Source organism: Pholcus phalangioides, unplaced genomic scaffold, assembly GCF_987345545.1.
Source record: "Pholcus phalangioides strain wild (caught in Gottingen) unplaced genomic scaffold, Ppha-v1.0 ptg000010l_1, whole genome shotgun sequence".
NCBI lineage: Eukaryota > Metazoa > Arthropoda > Arachnida > Araneae > Pholcidae > Pholcus > Pholcus phalangioides.
In genome coordinates, this window is record NW_028301603.1 from 26,879,666 (window position 1) to 26,899,752 (window position 20,087).

Below are 20,087 nucleotides of genomic sequence, written 5' to 3' on the forward strand. Positions count from 1 at the left end.
TCAGCTGGTTGGATCCATTATTTTGCTATCTAAGTTTTATCAGAAACACAAATGTTTAACCCCTATCAAAACACATGTTACAAGGCATTTTTGGGAAATGACACTCATACAGTAATGCAGGTAGAGTAAACATTTAAACGTCATTTCCCATGTTTTGGAAATCTGCACATTCTTGCTTCTGGCATGAGGGGAATTGTATACTTTCCATCTCACAAGTTTGACCTGCAGACTGAAAATCAGGCACTGCTTTACGTGTATTTTATCTATAATTCAAATTGCTCTATTGTATGGAATTATTTCTCTTTCCCTCCTAAATTCAGCATAGATCTGAATGTGTAAAGTTTTCTTGTATATTTCTGGAATCGAGGTTATAGGATAGCGTTGTTCTATTTTTTAATGTGAAGTTAAACATTATTCACATCCAGATTTTTGCTCTTGTTATTGCAGAAGACGAACATCATGGTCAAAATAGAGCCATCACAGCAGGCGTTGTTGGAGGCATCCTCTTCTTTGTAGCTGCTATTGTCCTGTCTATTTCTGCTGTAAAAATATGCAACAAACGAAAAAGGAGAAAAGCTGAAAAGGGTAAAAAACATTTATTTGTGTTAAAATTTTAACTGGTCTTTTTTTCTTCTTCTGGATTGCCAATTCATAGCGGACAAATTAAATTTGTTTCCTCAACTATATATATATATCTATGTGTATCCTATTATGATCTTTTCATTATCTCTTTATCTTATTCAAATGGTAGAAGGCGATTAATCAAACTATATATTTTGTACTTTGTAAGATTGTGAGCCGTACAAATAATGGCATGCCTGTTTTTTTTCCAATGAGGAGACAGTTATTAAGAAATTTAATAAAATATCATTCTCAAAATTTGTAGTTTTAATTATTATTTTTATTTATTTACTTTATTATAGAGGGTGGACGAGAAGTCTTGGGGAAAACATTTTAAAAACTAACAACAAATCAACCAATAGATATAGAAAGGTGCGATTTGCACTTTCTTATCATGCAAATCTTCGTGCAAATTCTTATCATGACCTAGAGCAGCGTTTCTCAACCGCCGGGCCCTATTATCAGCCGAAACGGACCATTAGTAATTCACTGTTTCATTTTTCCACATTTTCTGTTAAGCCAGGGCCACACTCATTTCAGTTCCGGCCCAATACGTTCAACAAGACATACGTTCCCAGAACAACCACAGTACCTCCCAGCTTCCAACCCAAGTCAAAGGTGCCACCTTCCTATCCGTTTTGGCCACACATTGGTTGAAGAATACCAACAGTCACAACGCAGTGTTCTGGTAGCAAATATTTGCCAAGGAATACTGGGCCAATATGTAGCCAGCCTATGCTGCTGGTGCTGTGCATCAGTGGAAGGTGAATATTAAAAGCAAATATTTGTGAATGACTATTGGGCCAGGCTTAACACAAGTGTGGTGTGTGTGTGTGTAACCAGGTCTTTCCATGACTAAAAAAAATAAATCAACTACATCATAGGCTTCCAAAGGTTAAGAACCACTGACCTAGAGGTGTTTTTTTTTTTTTTTTGATAAAATTTAAATTCACTCACAGGTGGCGCTGTAAATAAAATGAAAAACTCAATATATCACACAAAATGCAGCACAGACAGTACATAATTAATGTTTATGACAATTTGCATTATATAAAATTATCAAATTTCAATATGAGTGCTTTTTCAACTTCAGTTACATCTAAACAGGCGGAAACGTGCTCATGTTGAAATATGGTAGTTTTATGTTGCAGGAAATTGTCATGTACTGTTTGTGTTACATTTTATGTGTTATGTTGAGTTTTTTGTTTTGCGTGTGTGCGTGCGTGGGTGGGTGGGACTTCTTGTCCACCCTGTATTTTATTTTATTTTTTTATCTTCGAGTCGAGAACTTTTGGGGCACACACTTTTTTTTTATATGTGCAGTATTAATTTTTTAGGCTTTCTTATAAATCAATGAAACATGCTTGAAAAAAATATACATCGTTCCCAACATGGTGGGACATGCTAAATTTCTTGAATGCCACTTCTTTTGGTTTTAGATTCATAAAAATGCTTCTCACTTATCAGTGTAATAAACGATTCATGCATATATGATCTATCTTTCTTTGCTTATCTCATATTCTAGGGAACAATTTCAGATTTTTTCATTTGAAAGATTTTTTTCCCTTTTTTCGTTTAGTCTATACATCAGATATGGTTTTTTTCAATTTTTTCCATTATATTTACTCGAATCTTATATGTACATGTTTCCACCAAAATTAAACTTGTTTATCTGGGCACGAGTTAGCGTCTACATTCGATTTAGAAAATAGAGTACTTTTTGCTCTATTTATACAGAGTGCATAGGCACCAGGGCGTACAACATTTTACTGGGGAATCATTGATTCTAGAGGCATACGTCCAGTTAGGAAAATATCCAAATAACGTGTATTACTCAGATATGTCATTCATGTTGCAGGGTTATATGTTAATATAGTTGTTGAAATACAAAAACTAACTTTTCATACAGTCCCTGTGTGCCCAAAAACCCAGTTAGAAAGTTGTTGCCCTGATTCTCCTGTTGCATACAAAAAAATTCCATGTTTCTAATTGAATTCACAGAGATGTTTAAATTTTAAAAAAAATGGATGCAGGAAAGTTGGAAAAAAGAGCATTGAATACAAGAAAATTGTTTTACCCACATTCAATGCTGCTTTTTCCCAACTTTCCTCCTTTTTTCGAATTCAAATATTTCAGTGAATATTGCATTTAGGAATGTGAAATATTTTTTGCTGGCAACAGGAGAGACAAGGCAACAACTTTTCTAATTGGGTTTCTGAGCACAGGATGTCCATATATAAAAAAAGGTAATTTTTTATTTCAATAGCTATACAATCCCTTGCAACATGAATGCCATATCTGAGCACTACATGCTATTCAGATATTTTTTCTAATGAAGAATTCCTAGAGGAAGTATGCCTCTAGGATCAACGGTTTGCCAGTAAAATGCCATACGCCCTGTTGCCTATGCACCCTGTATATTTTTTTTTGTATTGGACGAGGGACACTAAGGTTTTACCTTTTCGTATGGTGATATACTGTGTTGAAAATATGCAAATTAATAGTTAAATGTGTAGGTTTAAAGTTTTCAGTTAATGAATGTTTGCACCAATTTAAATTATGTACCTAATATTGCATGTGTGTGAATCATTCTGGATCTAGCTTTGGATAACTGTAACTATTTTTTAAATAGATGAACAGCAACTGATGTGTTTCACTTTAACATTTCTTATCCATCTTCGTCCTATGTTATGTTTCGTCTAATGGTTTCTCTGGCATGTGTTGTTATTCATAAGTATGTCCCAAGCTTTATTTAACCCATTCCATTGACTAGTTCATCTTTTGCTAATTCTTGTGTGTTGGAGCCTCATCATCTTCTTTTCTAGTATGGTTACTTGGATTTCTCAATTTCACTTTATCAGTTCAAATTGTTTGCGGAGAAAAGTTTTTGTTTTTAAAAATGAAAATTTCACATCATTGGTCAAGAACGGAACTTATTCAATTAAAACCATTTCACAAAAAACTTTTAGAACTTATTAATTTATAGAGAGTTATTTCTACAGCTTACATGATGGTTACTTGTTCTGTGCCGCCAGATGCCAGAAACGGAGGTCCTTCCCATGTCAGCAGCCCTCTACCCATGAAAAAGTAAGTGACCAATGGTATAACCCATACTTTCTGTGTTTTATATATGCAAATGTATCCGAATCTGTTCCGCAAGTAACTTAGAATTCATGCCACATTGGCTCAGAAACACGACGTAAATAAATAGCCTTTTTACAGGAATATTTTGTTGAATGCAGACAATTCTGTTGAGCATGTTTTGAAATAAATACGGTAGCATAAATCTCTTGATACAGTCAAACCCTGCTATAGTGAACTTGGTTTTTAATGAACTTCTGAATATAAAAACAAACAAAACTTTAGGTCCTGCCCCATTTTTTCTTTACAAATACTCTGCCTGACAGTGAAAATGCAATGCCATGAAGGAATGCATTAAATATGATGAAATTTTAAACATTGATAGAGCAACTTGTTGTAGGTGCATGTGATCCTTCTTATGAAATCTTACATTCGTTAAGAGGCAGAATATAACAGTTGTAGGATATGGAAGTAATGGAGCATCGTAATGTCAGCTTGATTCTATGGCTCATCCGGGGCCTTCATGATTTTTTCCTTCTTACCGGGCCTGCTCCAAGGGTTTGTGACGTCACACAAGGGATCTGACTGTCCTTTCACTTTGCTCTGTTCGGAAGGGGAAAATGTGCCAAGTACACACAAAACATTCGAATCACAATTTTTAATACCTTGTAAAAACCTGCCAAAAAAAGAAAAATAAACCGAAGCAAATATTTAATATTTGCTAATTTCCACCTTTGTCAAGATGTGCATTTAATTTTTAGAATTTTCAATTTTTTTAAATTGTGCAATAAATTATAAATTTGAGGTTCTATTTCAAAAACCACTCAAACCAATTTTTCAAAATTTAGTTCCTACTAATGACTGACCAATTAAATCTTTAATTCAAAGATTCATATAAATGCATCATTCCAAATAAATTTTTAACAAAATAAAGGGAAATAAATTTAAACACAAAACTACAAGCATAAAAAAAATTTATTTACAAGAACAGACACTGCAAGATCTCGGTGACAACATAGCCCTGAGAACAGTCAAAATTCATTGCAAAAAAGAAATTTAGTATTCAATAAACAATTTTTGGTTAACCAGTATTATCAATATTTAGGACATGGTCATTATATGACAAATAACACATTTCATAAATTGGCAAGTATAGATAATTTTCTTTTTCTCTGTTTGTTAGCTAGTCTGTTGTCATTTTTGGCTTTTGTGTAGTTATTCATAAGAATATTTGTAATTACACACAAACGCTTTTTAATAACACTATAAAGAGTACTACCACAACTGCATTGTGTAGCAAAATTGATCCCCAATATTTCCATTTTTCTGTCGTTAGTTGAATCAGTAGATTTTTTTGTTCAGAAAAATTCAAAAATGCATTTTCATAATTTTTACCAATAAGCTTTTGAAACAATTGGAAAGATGTTACCACGACATGTATTAGTAATTTCTGAGGCCATTTAAGTTGACCTCTGTCAGTCAACAATAAATATTTGAAAACTTCATCGGAACATTGCAACTCAAGAGTTTTTTCTTTAATTAAAAAAGATATGCACTGCTCACATTTTAAATTATGCGACACTTTGAAGACTATGTAACCAGCAATATAAATTAGAACGGACATTGTATCTTCTGAAATTTCATCATCATCATAAGTGTTAAAAACATTGTAAAAAGATTCTGGTATTTCTAAGCTTTTCGTATAGTTATTAAGTTCTGAACAATTGAGGTCTTTCAATTTAAAATCTTCCTTTTTCTCTGAGTGCAAGCTAATCGTGCTCATAATCCTCAATTTTTTTTCAGCCTCCATTACCTGCAAACAAGAAACATTGTAATTCCTCCACTCATCTGGCGATATTGCCCAAAACGTGCTTCAAGACTGTCGGTCTGAAATTTCCCCAGCAATATATAGAACAGCCCAATGTGTCAAAAACATATTTGACAACTTCAATTAAGCTTTGAGTTGTCAACTGGAGTGCAAAAAATGTCTCTTTTGATAGCATGCCACCTCTTCCGGGAATACCTAGCTTTTTCTTCTCGGGAGCTTTCAAAGCAGACAATTCGTACCACCTTTTCAACCATGAATTGAATGCTATTAAGGTGGTTACAGTATTATAGTTTACTGATTTAATGGGGTATGGCATCTCATCATTAGTTTGTTTTCCCTTTGAGGGATGTTTTACATTAACTATTTTCCACCACTTGGAAACATAATCTATGAACAATTTGGTATTCATTGCATTATCATTAAAATTTTTGTATACTTCTAAAGCCACACAGTTGCTGTCATGAAACAAATCTAATGCATACTTTACATTCTGCTTCTCAATTGAGTTTGGAAAAAAAATCTTATGTGAAAGTTTCGGAGCTGTTTTTACAACTAAGCATTTCTTTTTTTCGTAAATACCCTTCCTTTAGTTTTGCAGACAAAATTTTCTCACCATCAGGACAAGGAAATATGAAAGTTTGGTCCAAATTTCTTAGATTAAGCCAATTGTTTCTAATAGCTTTTATCAAGTGAACACTGTCAAATAGAAAAAACAATTTTTTATCTGGATGGAAAGGGTTGGGAATAAATGGTTTTGTTTCCCCACCACACATTATTTTAAACATATTTCTATTGACTGAGTTATTATCAGATATCAATGATAACACAGTAAATCCACATTCATTCAATATAGACAGAATACGATTTGTATAGATATGCAACAGATCTGCAGTGAGCTTGCAAACAGGAAATAATGCAACTACGTCTTTATATTTAGATAGCAATGAATTTATCATAAACGTTTGAATAGTTGTTGCAGCGGAATTGGTGTGTTCAGAAATACCAACAAGACTTCCTGCTTTGTAAGAAATTGATGGATTTATATAAATCTCATCAAGCATTACATTGACAATTTTTTCATTTTCATTCAAACTATCAGCTTTGTTTTTTAAATAGGTCAAAGAGCATTATTTCATTGGCATATGTGGGGCTACATAAATGAGTTAACTTCCTTAAATAAGATGGATGTGGTAATGTTAACACTTTGCTGTTTCGAATTAAGAATTATATGCAGAAGGACAGCTAAAATAAATTTTGGATGCCCACAAAATCAAATTAGCAGAATATCTAACTTTTTTCGTACATAAAAGTATAAGTTGTTGTTGGATAAATTCCAACTTAATTTGCATGTCTTCATCATTACACTGATCTAAATTTACAATACCATTTAAATATTCAAGCAAAAAACACAACTTTTGTTCAAATGTTACATTTTTTTCATAAGCATTCAAAATATTTACTATGGTTTCGAATTTAGTCCATCTATCACATATATGACTCGTTCCCAACAACCAATGGAATGAACTCATATTCACGGGTACTTCACCATGAAATACTTCAACTTTGAGATTTTTATATATTTTAAAACTTGCACAAATTTGTGGACAATCTGTTTCTTTCAGTTTGAAGAACCCAACAAACTCGTCACGAATCACTCGCATCCAGTCTGGTTGCAGCTTATCCACACATTGTGAAGCGAGATCTTCGAACGTCCGTATGATGTCATTTGTACACTACAGTTGAAACTCCTGCTCCTCTCTTTCTCTGGCTCGTTCAGTTCGCTCACTTGGATCCTTTCGCTGAGGAGACAGAGGCTTCGAAAAATACTAACATTTTCAAACTTCGTAGGATATGCTTCTGATGTAAGCGTAACTTTTTTCCTTAGAACTACCAGCTCTGTTCCATCACTACGCTTCACTCTGTCCTCACGAACAATGAACTGTTCCTCAAAGTGCTTTATACATAAAACTGCTGTTTCACTGGGGGGAAAATCAGCTCGCTTCAGTGCTCTTGTCCATAGTTTCCTTCTCTCAGGATCAGAAGGAAAAGTGAAGACACTTGTGTATTGGTCTTATGAATCGTAATTTGAAGTGCATCCAGGAGCACAACATTCGCGCCCCATTTGTGAAAAATGACAAATAAACTTCTTAAGTACGTTTGACAAACACAAATAAGGCAATGTTTTAAAGCTGGAACTGTTTGCAATTATTGTAAAAACACACTAAAAAATGATAAAATGTTTAAATTTTTTTATATATGTTTTAAAAACTTTTGGTTTTTCCTCTTCTGATATTGCCTTGAAACTATGTAGACCTACTTATTTGTAATGTAATTATCTGTAAAAATTCTAGGGCTTCGGCCTAAACGAATAAATTATCATAATGATTAGAAAAACATTCTCAAAAATGTAAGATGCGGTTTACACATTGAGAAGGAAAATAAGCAATTTTTGCTATGATAAATACAGGAGAATGAATAAATAAAATTATATCCATCAACATAACTTTTATATATCAATTAATAAAATATTACTAGGAAAATTTTATTAGAAGTTGGCGATTTCTTCACGAGTACGCTTTAAATTCCTGATTCTTTGCAAAGTGGATTCACGATTATTTTTACTGGGTTTGATTAATTATAAATTTGATCAAAGAAGTTAAATGGAACAGCTTCGATATACAGCCCACGGCAAGTTCGCGAGGTTTTTTTTTTAAATTTTATTTGATTTCGGGGGGGGGGGGGGCAACAAACGAATCTTTACTTTAATGTAAGATTGGAGCTATTTCGTACATGCAAAGGATATACTTGATAGTTAAGAAAGATTAATTCTTTCATACAAATAAATATATATATAAGCAAGTTAAAAAAATGAAAATAACACAAAAGTATTACTTACCAGTTCGATAGAAAAACTATTTGACGACTGAGTTTTTGTAGGGTGGATAAAATAAATTTCACTGAACTACTTGAAAAGTATGTGCAAAACTTCACTCATCAACATGGCTCCTTGCAAAGCACGTGAAGCTGTCTCCTTTCTTCCTGCAGTCTCGCGAGGTCAGATCTCGTTTGTGACGTCACGGCTCTCTCATGCTTGTTAGAGCAGGCCTGGTAAGAAGGGAAAAATCATGAAGGCCCCGGCTCATCCTGGTTTTGTGGGCAGGCGAGCAGTACCTCAACATCACATTAATATTCTCACTTAATCAATGTTACACAGAGTAGCTGCATCTGTAGCGCATTATGATGATCCTTCACGTATCACATTGTACATTTGGCTTCCGGACGAGTGTATGATTTCAAAATAAATATCACATGCTTGTAACAAGTTCAGTGTTTTAAATTTTGTCATATATCATGCACTCCTTCATAGTGTTGCCTTTTCTTCTATCAGGTAGAATAACTGCCTTTCAGAATTGGCAATAAATTGCAGACCCCGGTCTAATTAGCTCTGAGTGCAGAAAATGACTGGTGCCATAAAAATAATCAATGATCTGTAAGGTAGAATAATGTTACTCTGCTGTAATAAACCTCAACAAGACTGAAAATCCAATACTGCGAAACCTCGCAACATCGGCCACTAATGGGGCCATTATTGAGAGGTTGCTGTTGTTAAGAGGTTCAGTATTTCTGAGGAACAAATGAAGATTTTTGATTTTACATAAAATTGTTACAATCTTTACTATAATCAATTAAAAGAGAAGTTGTTTTGTATAATATTTGTAATATTTATGACATGTTGAAAGTTTTCAAATTCAGCATGTAGATCTTGGGAACCTGTTAGCAACTACTTGTTTGACCCCCTAGGGCCATGGACCACATTTTGAAAATCCCTGATGCAGCAGTGGATAGCTCTTGGGCTGTACAACCCATGCAGCCATATGGGCATATATAGGGAGGATGCCAAATCAGTGGTAAAGAGAAAAAATAATTTCAGAAGGAAATTAAGCGTAGAAAAAAAAATTTTTGTCTGTGAAATTTGAACTTTCAGTGTAGTGAGAATTTGATCTTGAGTCACCCCTGTGATGTAGGGAAGAATTCATACTTATTTTTGTTTGTAGGGTTCAAGGAATAAAAAAATCCATTTTACAAAATTCCAGAGCAAGTGTTGAGGACTAGTTTTTTTTATGATATGCATCATTTTTCTTTTATTTTCATGTTTTAGGTTTTCAGGTTTTACATTTTATAGTATTTTTTTTTCTGAGTGACCTAGGAATGATTATTCTGTACCTCTGAAATACTTGCTACACATTAATTTGCATGGTTGCCACAATGCTAAATTCAATGGGGGGGGGGGGGGAGAAATCTCTCTAACTTGACGTAGGATGACCACATGCCACTTAAGTTGAGTAGAATGTATACTGCATTTTTAACTGCTCATTTTCAGAAATTGTCCTTGTGTTGATCAATTCGAACAAAAAATTTATATTTTGTCTCATGTGTTTCAAAAATTCTATGTTTCGGTCGTTAGTTTGTTGATTGATATGTGTCAAAAATTCCCCCCTTTCCCCCCCCCCCCCCCACACCTTTGGATAGGGTAACTTTCTTTTGCTCACCTGAAACCTGAAAACTCATCTTGTCAAACTACGAAAGCCACAGATGAATGCGAATGATTTTTGAAATTTTTGAGCTAGAGATGGGGTTGAGAAAGCTAGATCAAAAGGTTTTAAGTGAGGAAGAACAAAGTCATATTTTGGACAATAGCACTGCTCATTCACAAAAAACAGATTGCAATTGCAAATCAAAATATTTTATGAATTTATAGGTTATGGAATATAGAATTATTCAACAATATACAGCAACATACGCATACATAAATGGTTTTTTAAATTATTAAAGATGAAATAAAATAAAACTTGGCTAACTTGGCAACCACTTAAATCAACATTTTTTACTACCCTTCGGGTGTCAAGTCATCGAAGTTCCACTGTATGTTATACCCGGGGGTTTAACTGCAGTTTTTGGTTTCTGTGATCCTCTTCATTGTTACCCCAGATAACCAAGGTTCTACTGTTCAGGGTGATTTCAATCAGATTTTTTTTCTTTTCAAATTTTAACTATTTTATGTAAGTTTTTTATGGTAGGTGGGACTTTGGTCCGATGTATTTATGTAGTTTTTTTTACACACATGATGATTCATATTTTCCCATACGATTAGATGCAAATGGACCTCTGGATTTTGTGAGCCCTTGGATATTTGGTTTTTGAAGTTCGTTATAGCTGAGTTTTATTTATTTTAAATGGAAAAGTTTTGAATTATTCACAATTTAAAATTTTCATTTGCTTTGAGACAATGATTTAAAAAAATATATTAGGGTAGGCTGTGTCCTACTCTAATTTTTAGGTTCTGACTTGAATACATTCTTTGGGGGTAGGTACTGACATACTTTCTTTGTGTGGTTAGGTACCTGACATAATGAAATCGGTATCATCACATTTATCCTTGGAATAACTAACAGATGATACCAATGTTGTCTATTTGTGTTGCAAATTTCTCAAGATATAGCGTAAAACAATTTTGTTACGAATGTGGACCGCTGATCTAATGTCAAGACCGAAAGAGGCATTAAAATCAGAGTAGCATCATTAGATTTGTCTTGATGAGATCCAACCCACAGACATATACTGATGTATTCTGAATACTTCCTGAGATATAAGAGTTTAAATTATTTTGCTAAATGTATAAAAGATGAGTTTTTTAACAACACCAAGGAGTTGTTATAAAAAAATAATGTATAAAGCACTATAAAGTAATAAAAATTGTCAGAAATCTGAGATAAACTTCACAATTGAATGAAGGAGAATTTAAAGGAAGATGAGATATTGGATTTTTCATTTTAGACTATGTACACAACCCAGTCGGGCTCATGGGTGTTCTCTTACGAGATGTACAGTCATCGACTCTACATGCAGATAAGCTTCCAGAATGTCCAGACCATTCAGTTTGTTGCTAAGAGTGTTCTCGTGTGCACAGGAATCGTTCATGTCTAGACTCCATTTTTTTTAAATAAATTTTCTCTTAGCTTCATCTTTTGTTTCACATGAAATGGGTCAAAAGTTGTTTTGACTTCCTTTATACAGTCCTTTTTTTTCAATGAAGCTCATTTGCATTTATAATCACTTAAATAGTAAATGGAAACAATTTTCACATAACTTATAAATTATACTTTCATTATGATAATCATGGTTATAATTTATGCATACTCGTCATATATATTTGCATTGTTTGAATTTCATTTTCCCCCAAACTACATTTCAATCACTACAATTTTCAGTAGCCCATCCATCACTGCTTTTTCAGAAATTGGTGAATTTGTCTATTTAATGCAACATTTTTAGTGATAATTGACAATGTACTTTTTGTCGTTATTCAGATCCCAATTTTCAGTATTTTTCTTTAATGAAATGTAGCCGTCTTGTCATGATAAAAGCTTTTTTTCATGAATACAATTTTTTTTTTTACTTTGATTCACTTCATTTCCCTGTTTCAGTAATAATTTGGGATTGATGGGATTGCAATTTCGTGTAGTTTTCTTGATCAGACATGGTTACCCAAGTATAAAAGTTAAATTTTTTATTAGGATTCCATAAGGTATTGCATGCATCAATTATAACAATTGGATATCATTTCATTCAATTAGAATTACTTTATCAAGTCTGCCTGCGGACCTCCTGTGCCATTGTTGCAGACCAGAGGAGGTCAGCAAACCATATGTTGAGAGACACTGAACCTTCATTAGTGAAATGTGTTAAGGTTTGTTTATGGAAATTAGTTAAGGTTTGAAAACCATGAAAAAAATCTTAGCTAAAAATTTCCAAGTGTGTTCATTAGCCGAAGTTTATCACTGTACAATATCATTGATACAAGTATCTAGAATTAATGAAAATGCGTAACTGAGAGAAAATGGGCAAATGAAATACTTGTCAACAGTTTGTTTCAATGTTTAATTGATTGATATTTATTTTTTACGATGTTTATAAACATGCAGCCAAAAATGTTTGAAACACATAGTGAATCATTAAATGAGCCATTCACATACTACAGGTTAGAAAAGCTTTCTTAAAATAATTAGTTTTTTTTATAGTTTTTTGGACCACTGGAAAAAAAATTAAATTCCATCACGTACAGTTTTGTAGATAAAGTGAAAATTAAATTTCAACACAATAATGCATAGGCAGGCAGCCTACAAATCCCATTAAAACTGTGCATTATTGATAAATATAGTAAATCATTGCCAAAAGATATTTCATTGATTTTAGGACCTGCCATTATAGTGAAGAGCTAGGATATATCCCAATGTATGTATTTATGAGGTAATAAAAAATAAAAATTTCAAAATAGTTGGACTTTGATTATTTCTCCCAAAATATAAAATCGTTTTGTAAATAATGGTGCTTGTGGGGGAAATAGATTGTATGTTTGGTATCAGCGCTGAAGGAATACAAAAAAAGTTATATCAAAACTAAAAAAGCTTTCAAAAAGTATTTTTTGTAGACCTGTGTAATCTGAGTTAATTATTAGATCAAATCGTATCAAAACAATTTGCCGGATTTAAGCAAAATCTTCAGTTTCTAATTTGCTATTGAAATCAAGTGGATCTTAAAACAAATAATCGCTCAAATAATTAGCAGATTTCTACTATCAGGTGAAAATTTAATTTCAGTATTTCTTTATGTGTAGCACCCATTTTGGAAATAGCTTTCTTATATCCTCTCAAGTATAAATTTATTTTCTATATTACTGCTGCCCATGTAAAGGAGAACAGGTAGGCTTTTTCTCTCTCTTTTCTTAGTTGCTTTAAACTGTGTGACTCGTATTCACTAAATGTGTTTTGGTAGCTCTTCGGTTCTCCCCATACACACACACACACATGCTTGTTTTCATGAGTAAAATATACTGCCACATTCAAAAAATTCAGAGACCTATTTTAAAATGGAAGAATGAATACAGATAGAACCTGTTTATTTGTGTTTCCTTCAAAGCAACTACCCTGTGCAATTACACATTTTTGCTGTTGTGCATACCAAGATGTAAATGCTGATTGAAATTATTGTTTTGTCACTCCCTCCAGTGCCTTCGTCGCTGCTGTTTTTCGGAATCTGAGAATTGTTGCCCCTTAAACAAATTTATCTGAGAAAAAAGGAAAAGTCACATGGGGCAAGATCGGGAGAGAATAATACAGATAATCTGACACCAGGAGGGCCTGTGAGCTGGCACATTGTCGTGATGGAACGAACACCCACGACTTGGCTCCAAAGATATGCTGGTCGCTTTCTACCTACCGAATCATGCAGATGTTTATGGACTCTTGGGTTCGTCCTGGTGTCAGATTTTCTCGAAAGATTACCTCTCTGCAAAACATCTAATTTCGATACTTTCACAACCAGCTCTTGCCCTATGTGACTTTTTCCATGTGACAATAATTTGCTTGAAGGGAAATTATTCTCAGGTTCCGAAGAAATGCAGTAAGCAGCAACGAAAGCACTAGAGGGTGTGACAAAAAGAAAACTTGCAATCAGTATTTACATCTTTGCATGAACAATGGCAAAAAGCATAATTCAGAGTTGCCAACTGCTACGGATTGTCCGTAGTTTCTATACGGATGGTAGTTTATACGGACAAACGCAATGGACTATGGAGCTACGAGAGACACTCTCAATATTTCGGAAATAGATTTTAAAAAACTGGGTCTTTGAGTTTCTTGTGGTGTTTTACTTATTTTTATTATTTTTATAAAATTGCATCGATCTTTACCGTAACGATGAATTCGTATACGCATGTGAGAGAAGACAAACTCGGAGCCAATCTGTTTTGTCCGTGTGCGAAGGGCAATCTGTAAAGCCACGTCTAAACCCGCTGCTCTACCAACACCTATAGCAGAAAGCCTCTGCGCGAAGCTCGTGACGTCACTGAAATCGTCCATTTCACCTATAGTCATTGCATATACTGTAAAAGAAGGTAAAGATTTTGCATACGTCCGTCTGCCTGCTTTATCCAATTATTACTGCAGGTGAAGTGGACAACTTCAGTGATGTCAAAGCTTCGTGCGAAGGCTTTCTGCTATAGAAGGTGTTGGTTCTACTCGATGGCCAAGCGCACAAAAACCTGTTTTCCGTCAAAACCGCCCCACGCTGTGGTCTAAAACGGGTTTGTGAATGGTTCAGCGTGGGGGGTCTGGACCCAGCTTCATTTGTATAGTGCGTGGTTGAGCTTGTGGAACTTGTTTCGGAAAGAATGTTTCGTCGTAGGTACCTTAGGAGCTCTGAAGAAGATGGGGGTATCTATGGTTGCTAGACGTCCATATATACGGCCCACAAGGGCGTATGCAGGTTGGGATTACATAGAATATTCATGAATTATCAGGGGACTCGGCGACCTCAGAACATTTTTTCGGTAGATGGAGGGAGGCTCATGTGGCCCGAGCCCTCTAGGTTCCAGTGCCACTGAGGTGCTGTATTCAATGAAATTCGAATTAAAATTAAAAAAAAAAAATTATCCACACTTCATATTTTTTAATGAATCACAGAATATAAAATGTACTGAAAATATTTGCCGTGGCTGTGTATGTCTGTGATTTCCAGCCTTTCAGTACAAATTTGAGAGAGTTTTCTTTAAGAAACATTTGCCACAGCCAACAGCAGCGTAATAAAATTCAAAACATGTATGCTGTAGTTTTTCCAACAATCACTACTACCAATTTAATGCATAATTATATATAGATGACCCATAATATCTCTATCATACAAGTCATATATTTAAGCCTGTGTCAGAAAACCTTAAAAGTATTTGCAGTTTCTTAGAGCAAGTCAAAGAAACACCTTGTACTGAATGAATATTTAAAGAAATGGCTTTGCGTCCGTTGAAATCTCAAGATGTCTAAATCATATATGACGAGTAAGGATTTTGGTTATCGAAGGATATGCGGTGAAAATGACAGTATTAGTTGGGAATATTTGTAGGTATGTCCTGGGTCGTTCAGTGAATGAGTTCAAATTCTGCTGTACTTTCATTACACTATCCACACAAGCACAAGCTTTATTTTGACTTATTTAGAGCGCATGTTTATCAGCAACAATTAGTTCTGGAATTGCTATATTTAATTAGGATCCCGGCTGGCTATCAGCCATTGTTGGAGCAGTTGGTATGACATAGAATAGAACGTACCGAAAGGTTGATGGTTCGAATTTCGCTCGTGTAACGCTATTTTTCCTACTCATCTGCTGCAGAAATAACTTGTCATGTTTGCTTTGCAGAAGGAGCAGAGATACGATGAAGTCTATTATACAACTGTGTTGTGTTTACAACTTGAAATCTGCTTCCTAAGTTCAGAGAAAGATGCTGCACTGATTGATCAATAGAAAGGGAACTGCTCCTTCATAGTAGCGCTTGGGCCCATTCCATTTTATTGGCTCTGTGTTCCTTTGGTTCTGGACTTGGCTGTATGATTGTGCCATCCATCTTACTCGCCTGATATCTCTTACCCCCTTCAGACTATCGTCTGTTTCTTTCACTTGACAATCATTTGCATGGACAGGTTTTTATCCAACTTTCACAAAGTACACAGTTGCTTTGGAGCTGAGGCCCCTAGGATGCAATCTTTGGATTTTGGGCTTTCCATATACTCCTAGGTCATTATCCAGGAGAGGTGCCCTCACATAAGCTCTCCCGAACTGAGCTGGGACCAAGTTACCAGGAACACCACAAGGAAGTATACAACTATATACTTGGCTTATTTGATTTTGGATGGTGTAGCACCCTGTGGCCTGAATTTTAATATAAAAATAATATTTGTTCTGGGCGGGAACCGTTTCAGCCTCACCCTTACCCTTGTGGACCCACGGTATTTTGTAGCGGGTCATTTCTACTGTCTTTAATCGTACACGCTCCCATTTATCTTTCTTCGAGCCAACCACAGAAGGATTGAGTAATGGTGGCCATCCGAAAAGGCTGTCTAAAGACTGTCATACCCCAGAGAGAGAGCAGGTTGTCTTTACCGCACAAGGGGTTTAGCCCTCACCACCACACTCATGGCCCCCACAAGGGGTGGCTGACAAGGCTCCAGCCCTGGGTACCATGAGGATTTTAATCATTTTTTTGTTTTTTCACGCTATAAATTCATCATAATGGGAGCCCCGTGAAAGTCTGGTCGGGGGGCCCGTAAAAGATCCCAGCCTAGGGGCCCTGCTTCAGGATGTGGGGGCCATGACCACACTACAATGAATTCTTCTCTTTTTTTTCTGCATATTGCAGTAGGTGGTTGATAATTACTTCTTTCAGCAGAATTAACTGAAGATGTACGATAAAAGATGTCTTTTTATGTCTTTCCATTTGCAGATGCCAAAAAAAAAAATTAGCGTGATGCCCGTAAAGAAAATCTGACCTATGTAATGAAATGCATGTGCTGCCTTTTTTGTTTCAGACATTTCGTATAGTTACGGGTAATAAAAATTTTCACCGAACCCCATGAATCAATAAATTTGAAATCTAAATTTGCGCCGTAACCAACACGATTTTCAATCGCTTGATTTATGTTTGAAAAAAGACACTGAAAAATACGGAGCGATGTACATATTGTTTTATTTTTCTTTTGCAGAAATGAAAGTGGAATACCGAATCTAAAATTCCCTTGTTTGACCAGCTTAAGTAGATTAGATGTAGCGGCAGGTCCAGATGAACGAACAAGGACCTTTCATGGATGGTCGGGCCAAGTGCGTAACCACAGAGGACTTCGGTACAACGTGCAGATGGAATATTCCCAACCATTGGGCTGGATAAGTAGGTCGGCTGATGGCAAGTTTGTTCTTCGTGGCAACGCTGATGATGAAGAGGGAGGGTTTGCGAGAACACCTATTGCTGCCCATTCCCTGATTCCGTCCAATCATGCTGGTGCCAGGAGCAGCGTTCGCAGCGATGGCAGTGGACAGAGCAGCCACCATCACTTGCATCTAACTCCTTCGTTGGCTATGCCGTACACATCGTACACGACTCTCGGTTCGAGATTTCACACAAGTAGCCCAGGATTCAGCGGGACCTATTTTCCCGAGGATTTGAGTTCGGTTCGTCAGCCATCTTCAGTTGAGCGTTCGTTTCCAAGTACAGCATCTAGCCACCCGACTCCGCATTTTCCGTGTAGCATGCATTTTCGTCCCATTCACAGGGCGCAGGACGGCCCTCCCTCGAATTGGCACTTACACCAGCAAGTGTTGAATTCAGCGCAGCAGTCCACGTGGCATAACGGATGGCCTAGCTCCAGGCGCTGGCTGCCTATGCAGGCTTATCCGCCTATGTCCTCTCTTTCATCGAGAGTGTGTCCTTATCCTCAGGGACCTATTTCTGCTTCCCAACAGAAAAGTTGGACGAACTATCAACGCCCCCTCGCCACGAGCAGTCCTCCAAGGTTCGATCACGGGAATATTGGGTATTCCACTTTACCTGTCAAGATATCCTGCAGTCGTGAATCCAGTGAGAGTAGTGGAAGCGAGCGACAACTTACATACACTAGGGATCGATTGCTCGGAGCCGTAGAGAGAGCTCGGAGTGCCGCCTTGTATCGACAACACGCCAGCGTACCCGAGTTGCCATCTGCATCAGCTGTCGACCACGGTCGTCACGCCGCTCCGAGTCGAACTAGCGTAACAAGTGGCAGCTCCGGGCACGGAAGCAAAGCCGCTTCGTTGGCACACTCGAGTCTCCAGGGCGAACTCGACATGAACAACAGGAGCGGCAGCAGCAGCGGTTTCGCCAGCAGAAACCACTCGGCTTTCGCCACCACCCTATTGCCCAGCAACGGCCATAACCTTCTGGTCGGACTGTCCTCGTTCGAAGCCGATTCGCCTCATTCGGAACCCACGTTACCTATGCACGGGCACCTGCGGCAGCGGGCCGCCAGCAGGATGCCGAAACATTACGACGGAGGCAGCGAACGGGGCCTCAGTGACAGCGAACTGTACATGGGCCTCTACCCATCGTCGAGCAAACCTCAAAAATACGAGAACACGGAAGCCCGGTGCGCGGCTCTCAAAGAGGAGTTCTTGAGATTCCGCCAAAAACAGAAAGAGCGCCAGCTCTCGGTCGAGCTCGAGAGCACGTGTTGATTGATACGTTGTTTAATTAATTAAAGAAATATTGTACAGTTCTCTGAAGAAACCGCTTGACAGAGTACAGACTTGTTGCCAGTGTCATATCTGAGAAGACATTTTCTTCACATCGCACACTTTTTACGATACATTCCGATTCTGAATTGCTGCCAAGAAAAACCTATTTATTTTGCATCTATGTACAAATTTTTATTTCTACTAATTCTATGTACTTATTGTATGTTTTCTGTATTTTATTTTATATTTATCCGTGTGTGTGTGTGTATGTGCTTCATCATACAAGAAATTTCATTTTTAGTAACGTTTTGTTTTTTACTATCATATAATATACATATAATTGTTGAGTCATTTTAATTTTTTTTAAAGATATAGTTGTTCATACATATATATTGGTTTGATGGTTACATTAAAATCTGAAGTTATGGAGGAAAAAATAGGTTCTCTTTTCATTTCTGAAATGAAAAATATTCAATTTTCCAGCCGCGGGTGGTTTTTCAATTTTTCTGTACAAAATCGAGGGGGTTTTTAATTCGCTATGTATATATAGAACGCAATAATAGCGCACCTCGCGAAATTTTATAGAATTCATGTTTCTCGCGGCTAGAGGGTAAAACCTCTCGAATCCGGACTTTTCAGGATTTAAGTCAGTTAACCAAACGTTTTTAATGACGCGAATTACCGTTTAGTGAGATTCAGTAAATCGCGGACCCCCTACAGTAAAAGTAACTTTGGAGCACCATCTCCCCCTCCCCCCCCACGTTAAATCGAAAATTTATTATTTTGTGTAAATCTGCATATCATAAAGTTGTTATAAATTGCAATTTCACAGCACTGAATGCTATTCGTGCAATGGTTATGAATTAAAATTATACCGCGGCCCCTTAGAAGTACTTAGTGGGTCTGCGGGCCACTGATTGGGAAACACTGGGTTAAGCGAATCCGAAATAGGGAATCTTTCAGATTATGGGGATCAACTTTTGTTTATTTCCCAAGTTTTTAGAAGGTAAGAAGGAGGGTAATATGGTTCATGCTGAGCTTCAGTGATTTTTGCTGAGGCCTGTGTATGATAAATTCTGAAAAACAGATAATGTTTAAAAATACTCTGAAATGTAAAAATAATGAGATCCACGGTAGATCTCAACGGAAAATATGAAAAATTTGTTGTTGTTGTTTTCCAAATAATCTACCTCTTGGCCATATTTCCAACAAATAAAGGTAATACGGGCAATGAAGTCATCTACGTAAATTATTTCTCAACAAATTGACTGACAATTTTTTTACGAGAACTGAATTTGATACTGGCACTTGCGCAGTAAATACTGGCTACAAAACCAATTTGTCAGATATTCAGAAGAAACATACAGGGGAGACAGACAATTGACTGTTTATATGGATTTCAGTTTATACGGATTGAAATTACAATGAATCCAGTTGAAAAGGCATTCAAAATTGCGCGCGTCATCAT

At 36.2% G+C, this 20,087-nt stretch overlaps 1 protein-coding gene across 2 annotated transcripts in view; it reads left to right on the plus strand.

Moving 5' to 3' along the window:
- The window catches only part of LOC149081172 (protein turtle-like), a 60,099-nt gene extending 41,053 nt beyond the window's left edge, over positions 1-19,046 (plus strand). Inside the window, exons 15-17 of one of the 2 annotated variants that reach the window (XM_089237954.1) lie at positions 448-585; positions 3,624-3,708; positions 17,119-19,046. In XM_089237954.1, coding sequence (XP_089094080.1) covers positions 448-585; positions 3,624-3,708; positions 17,119-18,619 — 1,724 coding nt within the window. In that variant the 3' untranslated portion in view covers positions 18,620-19,046. The remainder of the gene's footprint in view (positions 1-447; positions 586-3,623; positions 3,709-17,118) is intronic. The other variant, XM_089237955.1, reaches the window with a different exon arrangement.
- The last annotated feature ends 1,041 nt before the right edge of the window (positions 19,047-20,087 follow it).